We start from the raw sequence: 13487 nt of genomic DNA on the forward strand, positions 1-13487 counted from the left end.
TGGTCAGATCCCATGGACCTAGCACAGAGTAGTGGATGGGAATCCTTGCCTCATAATTCACTATGCCAGTCTGCCAGCTGAACAACTGTTGTAGCGTCAGCGCTGCTGTTTGGCCAGCAGACATGGAGTCCTTGCTTGTTTAATCACTATGATGCAAAGAGAAACATCCACTGCTCTGTGCTTGGTCTGTTTCCATCTACTGAGCAGATTGGTTTGTAGGGAACCTAAATATGAGGTTATTTTAAGAGATATCTGCAATGGATAACTAGGATGGCCCCATCTGTTTTCTTCTATAAATCGTCAGAATCCACATGGTTCCCCCCTTTGATGCTGCATTCACTCTAGTATAGGGTACCATATTATCTAGCAAATCTTTAGACTGTGCCTATCGTCAGTCTACCCCATCATTCTTGAAAATTTACTTAAAAATGATTACATCTCCATTCAGGACCACATGCAGCCCTCAACTACACTAATGTACACTAAATGAATATAATATTCAGCATACAGTCTGAGGATTTTCCCTGTAGTGGCATATCTACATTTAATATCCTTTTATGTGCCAAGAATAGAGTGTGAGGCATAAACTGGGCAATTTCTCATCATAGGGGGTATTGTGGCAGATGGACAGTAATGCCTGGAGAAGTACATAATGTAAAAAAAATATGATGGGCCAAAAATAACTGAGTTTCAGTGAGACTGAAAGAAGAGTCTGTTTTGTCCTAAAGTACATGTGTATCAAATAGTCAGTTTTTAAGGTTTTGTACATAATATGACACATAGTTTTGGAACATGGGCCAGCATTCAAACTATATGTGACGTGTGAAGTCTGATCCTGGCACAATGTTTCCCACATTCTGTATTAAATGGACATTGCCTTACATGCCCTTAGATATCACCCTCTCATATATAGACACTTTCGATCTTCCTTTAGAAACATTTTTTTCTTCTATTCTCCTTCCCCCCTACTCCTATCCAGTATCTACAGTCTTCTCTCCATATCCAGCTCTCTCCCTCCCTCCTTCCTTCGTTCACATCAGGCGGAGTTTCCAATCCCCAGCTGAGAGACCTCATTCTCGTGCAGGAAAACACACAGAGAGCTTGTTAGGAAGAGGTGAGGATGGGCCACAGCTGAGAGATGTGTGACTTCCCTTCAGCGCTCTAATAATCCCAGCAGGACCTGGGAATAACAGGCAAGCTTCTGTTCTCATACCATCTCCATGACTATGCCTGGCGGAGGCTCCTGTAACATCACACCAACTTTCTATGTGTTGAAGGCTTGTGGGGTACAAGACGCCTGTTGCTTATGAATGAATGAATCTAATCTGTTCTGTGGACCCGCTGCTGAATTAAGCCACCAGACCCTGTCCGAACATCAAAGACGGGTCAGAGCCACCAGTAGAGATGCAGGTAAGACTCAATATCCTAAATACTAATAAACGGTATAACATGGGATTCTCTTATTATGTTGGAATAGATCTGATATGAATTGTTGTCATGGCCAGTTTTCATGGTTCATATGATAGATCTTCTTGCTCTGTTGAACACTTGATGGGCTCTCCCTTAGAGTGTTCCTACAAGAGGGAACTCCCTTAGGGATTGCTCCATTGCTTCTTAGATGTAACATGTATTTAAGAGGTTAAAAGGATTTTCCAGTACCACAACTGTATAAGATCATAAATATTTTCCTTTATCATCGCGCAAACTATTTTCCCCCCTCCAAGTCAGGGTGTGCCCTCTAAGCCTGCGACCATAGAGTGAGATCCAAGCCTTTCTAGAAGAGTCACAGGAACATTAAGGAGGCTTGCCATAACTGTACAATGTACTGTGTGCAGACCAAGCTTAGTATATCAAAGGAATAAAAGAGTTAAATCCGCCTCCTAGTCAGGAAAATAGCAAGCAGCCATTGAACCACTAAATATCCAATTATACATTAATGAATCCATCAACCTGTCAGTGGTTCCTATTACAAATCACAGTGATGAACCATAGCTGTCAGGCTATTCCCGTGTGTAATAGGATAAAAAATGTACGGACATCTGAAACATCAATGTATTACTTTCGAAAACTCTGTTATCTGTGAAATTTGTTCTAGACAAGACACCACTCTAATAGACAAATACAATACTTCCCAAAATGTGATTCCATCCAGTGGTTGGAATACCATTGCTCCAGTACAAGATTTATTATCAAAGGATGTATTATATTGTATTCTAACATATTCTGTGCACACACAATACTAAGATTTCTGTACTGACTTTCAGCAAACTGATCATTAGACTCAAGTTACATGGTTGCACATACAGCCAGATGCTGCTACTCATGTAATTGGAGGCAATGCTGTCATGTAGCACAGTATAGTTACCTGTTGAATTGAGTTGTCCCAGCCATAATCTTTGAGCCAAGTTAGAATCGACATGTGTGCCTTATAATAATGCAATGTATATGTATTGGTCACTTTCCCCCATAACAGCAACATACTCATCACCTGCTGTTGTAAACATTGTACTAATATGGAGGATACACACTATCCAAACCCCACCTGCTTTATAGTAATGTACATGTAGGGAAACAGCAGCCTAACATCCCTTTCTCATGCCATTGACCCTTGACTTTATGAAAATTGTGGGCCCCCATAAGTTTAGATTTTTTAAGGTTTGCCATTTATATGAGGATTTCAAGGCAGCAGATCCCTATCTGTATTATCTCTACAAGGCAGCAACAATCTTGATAGCTGGCTTGGATGGCCATGTACCCTTTGTAAACTTTGAGCCCCAGGCGGCCACCCAAACTCCCCATATTATAATTAATATTATAATAAATTTTTTATTAAAAAAAAAATAGGAATCTTTACTTTAGAATCTTTCCTTACAATGCAATGCTGCTCAGCATGACTGATATACCACAGATCTAAATGCTCGTTGCCAATTAATATTTCCATGGTAATTACAGTACCTGTGACGGATTGATTCATTGACGACAAAAGGTCATTTCCAAAAGGACGTAAATAATTCAATGTTTTACAATAGGAAGCTAAGTTAGAAAGGGATTGTAGTTGTTAGCTGAAACAAATGCCAATGGAAGCAGAAATTATTGGTAAATAGCTGCTTAAAATGTCATGAAATTTATAGAAAATATAGCGTCACTTCCTCTCACCTTAAAAAACCTACGTAAAGGGATGTCTGACATTTTTTAAAATATCTACTTTTCTTGCAGAAACATTGTCACTCTTGCCTATGTGTTGTGTTAGGGGGACAGATCTGTGATAGTAAAGTGGTGCAGACAGACGACTAATAATATTTTTGTGATTGGGAGCCTTAAAGGAAGTCTACCACGTGACCCAAGCTTTATAATCTGTTGGCGTCATATTGTAGAGAAATACACTATTATGATTTTTAAAAATATATTTTTGTCAATTATGAGAAATTCCCATTTGAATACATATGGAAAGGAGGTAGTTGGTGCACCAAGACTGTGCCCTTGGCACCTGGAGCACTATTATTCCTGCTTGCCCTACCCTCTCCTTCAGAAAAGCAGGAGACTTGACTTGTCTGAAGCATGTCGTGACAATGAAGTGATTTAGTTGGTAATAGCAATGCTCTGGGTGTTAAGAACACAACCTTGGTGCACCAACTGCCTCATTAGCATACAGATTAAACTGGGAAAATCTTTGAAATGTTGTAATGGATAGGAAAGGAAAGGAATGTTGAAAAACACAGTACATTTCTGTACTGGTGGCGGTTGTTGACTCCTATTATGGCCCCAAAAACATAAGAAAAGATGGCTGAACACACTAATTGGGTTGGGAGGAATAACTGTCTAGTTATTAAAGCAGCTTTAAAAATTTTGCAACACATTTTTTGATGTCCTATTATCAGACCATCCATCTGACACATTTATATTGTACGTTTTTTTTAAAGCAGTTTATAAGGTTACTACACATCTGCTCAAGCTAACTAGCTGCAAATTACCCTTTGCAACAATTACTGTAATATACAGTTATACATTTCTTCGTGAGTAGTATCAGGTTTTGTAATCTTTATGCAGACACTACTTATTTACTGCTTAGCTGTAACTTTTTTAAACTTTCACAATGCGCTGCTCTGTGGTCTAAGAAATTCCACAAAATTTGAATTTAACTTTTTGTCTAAATTCAGTATTTTAGCTTTTTAATTTTGGGTAAACATTTTAGACGGTACGATCAAAAACCGCTATGCGTACTAATCTATGCCTATAAGGAGGGGGTGGTTCCAGGGAACTCTATCTCCTCCCCGTACAGGGTCAATATATATCAAAGAACACAGGAGGAAGGGGAATACACGAGAAAGACCGGCGGGTTGAAACGCGCGTTGGGGAATTCTTACTGACCAGGTGCACAGCTTTCTTTATTGTATACGTCCATGGATTAGCCTTTGCTCACGGTATTGCATTGTTACTGCTGTTAAACCGTTTGGGCACATACAATGCTGTAACTCAGTTTTGAGTCTGTCATCAGCATGCCCCTCACTATTGTTTACTTATTACCTGTATCTCATATGTCCTGGTCTTTGTGAACTTCTGTCTCTCCTGTAAGCCATCCTTTTTATCCACTATGTTAGAAACTCACATTGTACCTTATAAAGCATTACATTTTTTCACTTTCAACGCATCTCCATTCTCATTGTATTCCCCTTCCTCCTGTGTTCTTTGATATATATTTTAGACGGTATACTTAAGGTTTATTGTGGAAGATATAGGGAGGCTGCACTGCAGGGATATGAACCTCTAGACCAGTGGTGGCGAACCTATGGCACGGGTGCCAGAGGTGGCACTCGGAGACCTCTATGTAGGCACCCAGGCCTAAACAAGACAAGACTTATGGCCTGCTTCTGCAGGCCAAAGCCACACAGGTCAGTGCTTTTAATGCAACACACCATTAGTTACCTGGGACTACAGCAGGAGGGAGAAGGTGTGGACAGGGATGGATTATCATTGGAGCTCCTGCATTAGGCCCTACAATCCTTCCTGTTCGGGGAACTCCAGTACTTTCTACTGTTTTGGTGTCCTAAGGATTCCAATACAATTGAAAGTTGTGACAAAGTGAGGTTATTGCTTAAATTCCCATATTCCACATCCTGGAATAGAAGATAAACTTGTCTTACTGACGAAAAACAAATGTCTAGCAGACATTTCAAAATGTCCCCAAAAAGGTGCAAAAATTGCAATGCGCCAAAAAATGACTCAAAAAAGACAGAAAAAACAGGAAGAAAAATAAAGATAAATGACCCCCATTGTGTACAGTAACTGATAAAGCAGTAAAAACCTAATTGCCTTATTGTGACATATTATATAATTATGTAACCCACCAACCCCCCCTCCCCCTATCAGGTGGCTGGCCGCTGAGCAATAGTAATCACAATTTCTTGCTGTTACCTTACATTTTCTAGTAATGGACATTCAATTTAAGGCATTCCAACCAATAAAAAGGAATACATTATTAATCCTTAAAATGTATCAGATTCCATTCCACACAGATCATAAGAGATACTGCATACTATAGAGGCACAAGTCAAGATGCCAATGTAATCCAAGCTGGAAATCTTTCAATCATGTTACAATATGTGACAAATATTTGCATATTTTTGACTCATCGTTATGAATGCATATCAAAAAGAAATTTATTTTGGTAAATACCGTATTTTTCGGACTATAAGGCGCACAAAAAAATCCTTTGATTTTCTCAGAAATCAAATGTGCGCCTTATAGTCCAGTGCACCATATATGAACCGTACTTACAGACAACGGCTGCCATGAACTGTGCACAGGTCTGCCACCTGCTGGTCATTCATCCTTACAATCAGGTGCTCCTTATAATCCGGTGCGCCTTACATATAAACATAGATGTTTTAGCAGTCATTTATTGATGGTGCGCCTTATAGTCCCAAAAATACGGTACTATTACTCTATTAACACTATTGTAATCGCTGGATTACCTGAGGAGGCTGCAGTGCACAATTTAGTTCCAAGTGATGTGTTGGATATAATAGAAGTGGGCGTATTCAAGGGATTGCCCATGGTTGGAAAAATATGGCAGCCCTCTTCAAAAAGATCTAGACACCACCAAGGGGAATCTGGCATTTGCAGCGCTACAAATTTCTGGAGCTCATGCTCCACCAAGGAGTCCAGAAATCTGCTCCCCATAGGAAAAGCATGTGTGTAATTCATGACAGCACATTTAACAAAGGTTTTAGGCATTTAAAAAAAAAACATTTTACTGGGTTTTCAAACATAAAAATACAATACAATCAGTAGAACAACGTACAACCATCAATAGCATGTCATACGCTGCACAGAAATATGCTTTGTCTAATTTTGAGACATTTTTAAGAAAAATGCCCCAAGGTGTCCTCTTCAAGATAATAGACTTGGTTATATAATACAAAATCCAACCTCTACATAATCATGTTGGCATATTGCCGCTGGTGCCAAAACTACACAGCTTGTGCTGTTCCTAGGAAAACTTGTCTAGTCTAATCAAAATACAGAAACTGTATTCCGCATATCTTATCTGTATTAATGGTGAGTGAAGAAAGAGAGATTGGGGGTCATTTACTAAGGGCCCGATTCGCGTTTTCCCGACGTGTTACCCGAATATTTCCGATTTGCGCCGATTGTACTTGAATTGCCCCGGGATTTTGGCGCACGCGATCGGATTGTGGCGCATCGGCGCTGGCATGCACGGGACGGAAATGGGGGGGGGGCGTGGCCGAACGAAAACCCGACGGATTCGGAAAAACCGCTGCATTTAATAACCAAAAATGTGTCGCTTGGGAAGCACTTACCTTCACCTGGCCCAGCTCAGTGTATTCCGGCGCGTTCCGATGCTTTTCAGCGCAGCAGCGCCACCTGGTGGACGGCGGAGGAACTACCTTCATAAATCCCGTCCGGACCCGAATCCTGTTCAGAGAACGCGCCGCTGGATCGCGAATGGGCCGGGTAAGTAAATCTGCCCCATTATGTTGTATCCTTAACCTACCAAAACAACAGCATTTTGTAATTTCGCCTGTAAAAGTATGAGTAAATTATCATTTTAATAGTCCAATGGTCGTCGGTTGTAAGGCCCTATTCTCTAGAATTGTTATTTCATGATGATATTTAGTACCAACGTGGAATGATCCACTTAAGAATTAAACTCCTGATATCAATAGGAAACATCTAGTGTCTTACAATTGTAGTTTTACGAAAAGTATTACATGTTCTGCTATTCAATGTTTGTGGAATAGGGGAAATAAAGAGATGAAAAGTCTAATTAGGATTTGGATGGGATATACGTGTTGTTGTATATCTCATGTAGGGCATGAAAAGTATATGTCCTGATATAAAGTTGTAGGGGAGCTGTCAGAAGGTAAATGCAGACGGAACCATAATTTGGGTTTCTAATAAATGTGATATTTAATCTTGATTTCTTTTTTTTTCTAGAAAAGATATAAATATCTTGTGCTATCCCAGTCCAGAACCTCATCCTCATAATCCCACCCACTTGAGTATGCTGCTGGCTGGCCATGCCTTTCTTGGACTGGTACCTTCGACGCTCACTGGCAACATGGCTACTCCTACACAGTTTGGTCCTCATGTCCTTTTGCTTTCAACCAGCCACAACATTTCCCAAAGGCTGTCATTCTTCCCAAGAGGACGGTTACAAGATTCTGAGGTGCAGCAATGCCCAGCTCACAGAAGTACCCAAAGACATTCCCAATGACACTAATCGTCTATATTTAGACTTCAACCAGATAACCTACCTCCCTTCAGATGCTTTCCGCAACCTCCCAGTTCTTATGGAGCTAGATCTTTCACACAACTCTTTGGGTCACTTGGATGTCACTGCTCTCAGGGGTTTGAGCGATCACTTACTCTCACTAGACTTGTCTTCCAACAAGCTAGTGTCAGTCAACAAGGAAGTCTTTGCAAACTTAAAGGCTAGAACAAACCTTTCTGGCAACCCTTGGATGTGTGACTGTGATCTTCAGGAGTTAATCCGAATGGTTGAATTGGACCCAAGTTCCTCCAATGGGATTGTTTGTGCTAGTTCTGTGCTAGAGGAGCATGCAGGGAAACCATTCCTGCAGGTGGTCAAAGATGTGGACCTGTGCAATGCCTATAAGAGGACCACAGATGTGGCCATGCTGGTCACAATGTTTGGATGGTTTGCCATGGTCATCTCATACTTGGTGTATTATGTACGCCAAAACCAAGAGGATGCCCGACGCCACCTTGAATACCTCAAATCCCTGCCAAGTAAGCAGAGACACAATGAGGAGCCCTCTACACTAAGCACTGTGGTTTGACTTTTCGAGACACTTACAGATATCAGTGGAAATTTTATTTTTGCTACTTGCTCACCCTTTGACTTAACACTTGAGCTGGAAAGTAATCCTAATGCTGCCATTTCAGAGTTTGATAATATTACAAAACAAAATGTACTGTTCTCACACTTTCTAACACTTGTACAATAATTATTCTTGCTCTACTTGTTAATAGCTATACACTACTGACCAAATGTAGTATAGACAGATATGTAGCGAAATACAACTTTGCGACACCATCTAATATTTAGATGGTTTTACCATGGTTCAAGGACCCCCTTTGAACACCAATACACAAAATTACTCAAATCAATGGATCATACATTTATGTTCACAACTAACCCAAAACCAGGCCCATTAAAAATATTCTCAAAATCATAAGGAGCATAATTAGATCATCATTAGATATAACTATGTAAGAGCATATAAGTGGTTTTCTTTTGGGATTAGAAAAACATTAGAAAATTTTCTAGGATTTCAATGGATCTAAACCTTGGCCAAAGTCCTGTTCTTTAAGCTGATCTTGATAAAACTTGCCATATATGATCAGTTTGCTGCACTTGTTGGCACCAGGAGCTGTCTGGTTTATTATATAAATTTTGGATCAAGATTTTTTTTTCCGTATCTTAGTCATCTTCTACATGGTTATCCTATAAAAAGCAGCCTTTTGTATCTGAAACGGGTTGGTTGGTATAAGCAGTAAAATTTTAAGACAGAAAACAACTACCAAGCTCTGATGTAACTTATGGCTGTTCTTTCGTCCATCTTAAAGAATACCTATACAGAATACCTACAAATATACAACACCCACAAAAAGCATGAAATGTTTTTGAGGGCAGCAGAAAAATGTCACATCATTACCAAACACAACAGTGACCAGCAGCCTGTCCTTGTAGACATCAGGACCACATATACATCAGAGGTCTAACCAGAGGTCCCACCATTATCTATTCTGTTATCTACCACATGTCACAATAGATTTCACATTTGTAATGAATTTTACAAAACCTCTGCCAGGAAGGTGATCCGACAACCTACACCTCATCAAGAGGAAAACTGCTGGAGGCCAATTTATTATTGTAGCCCTTTCGATGTGTTAATCGAAGACGACCTAGAAATAATCATTTATTAACGGAAATGTCCAATGCCTCTTTCACCTATTAAAAGGGAATTATATTAACCACATCTTTACCAGGCATTGAACATTTTGTGCTGAAAGCCTGAAATATTGTTTTCATAGGGATTAATTAGGTCTCCGGGCTTTGCCATCATCCAGATTACAGGTTATACATGTGCCTTCAAATTTTCTGTCCTTGCATATAAACATTACTAATAACATCATAAAATTCTAAATTCATGTGTTTCTAACCCAACACTACCCCATAATATTAACAACTAAAATTCTACCAAGGTAGCACACTCAGCAGACGCTAGGGGTCAATATTGCAGCTGACATTTGCTTTTAATACATTATGCCTTTTTCTTTTGATACCCCAAGCGTAACCAATAGATTTACATCCCATTTACATAATATTTTAAAAACGGATAAAATGAACTGCACATTGTGCACGGAGATACAGAATCCCAAGCCTATGAAATCTACATTTCTGGATTAATGGAAATGTACTAGACTCTTTTATCACAAATCTTTCTTAACCCTTTGTTAAAAGCATTTTCGATAATAGCTGCCTGAATGTTTTTTTTTTTGTTATTGATCAGGAAAATACTAATGTTGACCAAAAACTGTGAGATTGCAAGTTAATGAAGTTCCTTGTACTAGGGATAATGTTTGGAAAACATAAAATTCTGTAGTCCATGACAAATCCATGTTGGGTAAAGACCAATGGTCAATCTTTACAAATCCAGTACTGAGCCTCACCGGATAATATAAAGACAAATGTATAGAAGACCACTTACCATGACCTGATAATTAGAAATCAGTAATACAACAAGTGTGAAAACCCAGAATGACAATGACCACATAATCTATAACAAGTTTAACTGGATATTCTATAGAGATTGTGTTTTTTCTATGAAAGCCCAGCCTTTATCTTCGCTTGATAACCAATAATCAGGCTATATCTGGACATTCTATAGTAAACCATAAACTAACATTCATAGAAACCTTCGATTATCCTGAAATTTATTTGAGAATCTGTAGAATTCAATACTGTATGATCCTGAGAGTCTGTAATGCTTTACATTCTATAGGAGAGAAGTAATGTTTGACCATGGTAGGATATAATGTATAAATATTAGAAGGTTCAGTCACTTGGGCATTAGTTACTAGAACTTTCCCTTGTGCAGAGGTGAGGCTGTTCTTCCTGTATAGATGTATGAAAAGAAACGATTCAGAAAGATTGCCTTAATTATTAGATACTGTATCAATAAATATAGGTTTTTACTTATTATATGTTTTTCTGTGTTTTTATTTCAGTAAGACATAAATATGTGTATTTTTAGTTACTATATAACTAGAACAAAAAATAGCTCATTAAGGCTGCATTCACACCTTATTTTAACTCTTCTTTGTAGGCAGGGGCCTAACTAGGAGAGACAGGGCCCCTAAGCAGACTTCTGAATGGGGCCCCTACCTCCTTATTATGCACTAATTCATTTATGCACTTACACAGATCTGTCCCAATAGCTGCCGACCACATGGGGGGAAGTACATGGCAGGAATAAAAGATGAGAGATCCTTAGTCCTGTCATTCTGCTCCCCCCTGCCTCTTCCCCGACATTTATTATCTGTACTGTATACTGCGGAAGATGAGGTCTGTTCTATACATATTATACTGTACAATTTGTAGCATAATAAGTATATAATGGTACACATTCTCTATTCTTTAGTGTGGCAGGTCAGATACCGGGGCCCCCTGACACTGAGGGGCCCATAGCATCTGCTATGGCTGCTACCACTGTAGTTACGGCCCTGTTTGTAGGATCTCAGACATATACCCTCAGCCATCATCTTGTTCCTCCCTTCCTCCCTGAAAGCAGGAGGAGGGGTGAACATTGACAGCAGCCAGTGTTCAGGGTGCTTCTCCAGTGATGTCTCTGTCACTGGGGAAGTCCCTGAGTGTACACTCATCTGAGGCTGGGGGGATGCAGTACTGTTGCATCCATGCCCCATAGGATTCAATGACTTATGCTGAGCATACACAGCAGTACGGAAAAATGCTGCTTGCACAATATATGACATATGCATATTATATATCTCCATCTGCAGAGCTTTAACATATTCACATTGGAGGCACTATTCCTAATTTGAGACATGAATTGATAATGGACTTACCATATATACTCGAATACGAGCTGATCTGAATATAAGCCAAAAAAACCCCTCCTAATTTTACCACAAGAAAACTGGGATGTAATCCTAGGATGGGAAATACATTGGTCACAGCCTCCCCTTGCCCCAAGTGCTCCCAGTATATAGCCAGCCAAACCCCTGCCCCCAGTATATAGCGAGCCCCCGACCCCTAGCACATATGCCCAGCACATATAAAATAATAAACTCAGTACTCACCTTTCCAACGCTCCCCGCAGGTCCTCTTTGTGATTCCTGTACACGGGCAGAGACACCTCCGTGTGATGTCACCTACTTGCTGACATTGAGTGTGTGTGCAGGCAGCGACAGCTCCGTGCATGCTGGCCTAACGCACTATGATGTCAGCAGGCAAGGGGTGTAACTACAGAAGTAGCAGCTATAGAATCTGCTATGGGGACCGCATTGTCAGGGGGCACCGGCATCCCACCTGATTGTAGGATGTGCACCTTTTTATATACATATTATGCTGCACACTGTACAGCTTAATATGTATATAACAGAAAACATCTTCCACACTACACAGCATGAATCGGCAGCTCAGATAAGAAATGTTGCAGGGAGGAAGTGGAAAGCAGAATTACAGGACAAGGGATCTCTAATCTCTAATTCCTGCCATGTACTTCCCCCATGTAGTCAGCAGCTACTGGAAGGGATAGATTTGTGTAAATGTATAAATGTGTGTAAGATCGTATAACTGTGTGAGTATACAAATCTATGCCTCTCCTAGTTAAGCCCCTGCAGCAGGCACTTGACACCATGAGTGTGAGCGGCAAGCACGCATGAAACTGCCGTTGCCTGCGCACGGGAATCAAGAAGACACCCTGCAGGGGGGTCGGAAAGCTGAGTACTGAGTTTATTTTTTATTTACCCTAGTATAAGCAGAGTGAGACTTTTTCAGCCCAAAAAATTGTGATCAAAAACTTGCTTATCCTCAAGTATATACAGTATGTAAAAAAGAAAAAAGGTGGCAGGTTCACTGAGATTTTTCCATGTAAGAAGGTTGTTTTCTTGTATCCACAGCGTTAATTAAATCACCCATGGAGGGGGATGTCTGACAGGAGGCTACACCTTGTTTTGTTTCCTCTAATTCAATTGTAATCAATCCAATTATCATGTCTGCAGTAAAGCTGGCAAGTGGAGCCTGGAGCAGAATTATTAGCCGCTCTTCAATGGAACACTAATTCTATTCTGTTTTCAATTGCGAAGCAAAAAAAAAAAACTAAATAAATGTATGTATAAAAAATGGATTGCACATTTACAATTTAGTGGAGGCTTTTATTTTGCCTTGAAGAGTTTAAACATCAGTCACCCCAGACTAAAGTCAATTATATATGAGTTTGTTTGTTTTCCTGGAAACTTGGTCAGTGGGGGTATTTATCATATACTGGGGCATTGATCTGCCCCAGTTTTTGGCCTCCTGATAAATGTGGCGGCCAGCTGCCTTTTAATTCTATGCTAGTTCCTGGCATTGGCTATAAGTAGAGCGCATGTGCAGGGCAGGATTGTCCCTGTGCTGAGCCACTCCTCTTGCAGTGGGGTAAATAGTCGCAATTCCTAGATGTGCACCAGGAAATGCAACTATTTCAGGGCTGCACCACCAAAATCCCTGGTAAATCTGCCCCAGTGGGCCTGCTGGATTCACTGGTCCAAACGCAAAAAGTGCTGAGGTAACACGCAGGTTCAATTCAGCAGTTCTACGTTCAGAAACTGTAAAACCATCACACACACAAAACAAGTTTGTTGGATAGTAAAAAACCCACTTACATAGAAGCAAAATATGAGCTTATTCAGGCAAGAGTTTTTCACGTCCATAT

At 40.1% G+C, this 13487-nt stretch overlaps 1 protein-coding gene across 1 annotated transcript; it reads left to right on the forward strand.

The window, feature by feature from the left end:
• The first annotated feature begins 992 nt into the window (after positions 1-992).
• LRRC3C (leucine rich repeat containing 3C) lies at positions 993-10537 on the forward strand. The gene is made up of 2 exons (XM_072111469.1): positions 993-1410; positions 7459-10537. The coding sequence occupies exon 2, from the start codon at positions 7542-7544 to the stop codon at positions 8322-8324; it is 783 nt and encodes a 260-aa protein (XP_071967570.1). The 5' UTR covers positions 993-1410; positions 7459-7541; the 3' UTR covers positions 8325-10537.
• Positions 10538-13487: the final 2950 nt, after the last annotated feature.

This window comes from Engystomops pustulosus, chromosome 6, assembly GCF_040894005.1.
Source record: "Engystomops pustulosus chromosome 6, aEngPut4.maternal, whole genome shotgun sequence".
Lineage (NCBI taxonomy): Eukaryota > Metazoa > Chordata > Amphibia > Anura > Leptodactylidae > Engystomops > Engystomops pustulosus.

What these genes read in the sequence shown, in the direction of transcription:
- LRRC3C (XM_072111469.1), top strand. Translation starts at nt 7,542, where the DNA reads ATGCCTTTCTTGGACTGGTACCTTCGACGCTCACTGGCAACATGGCTA.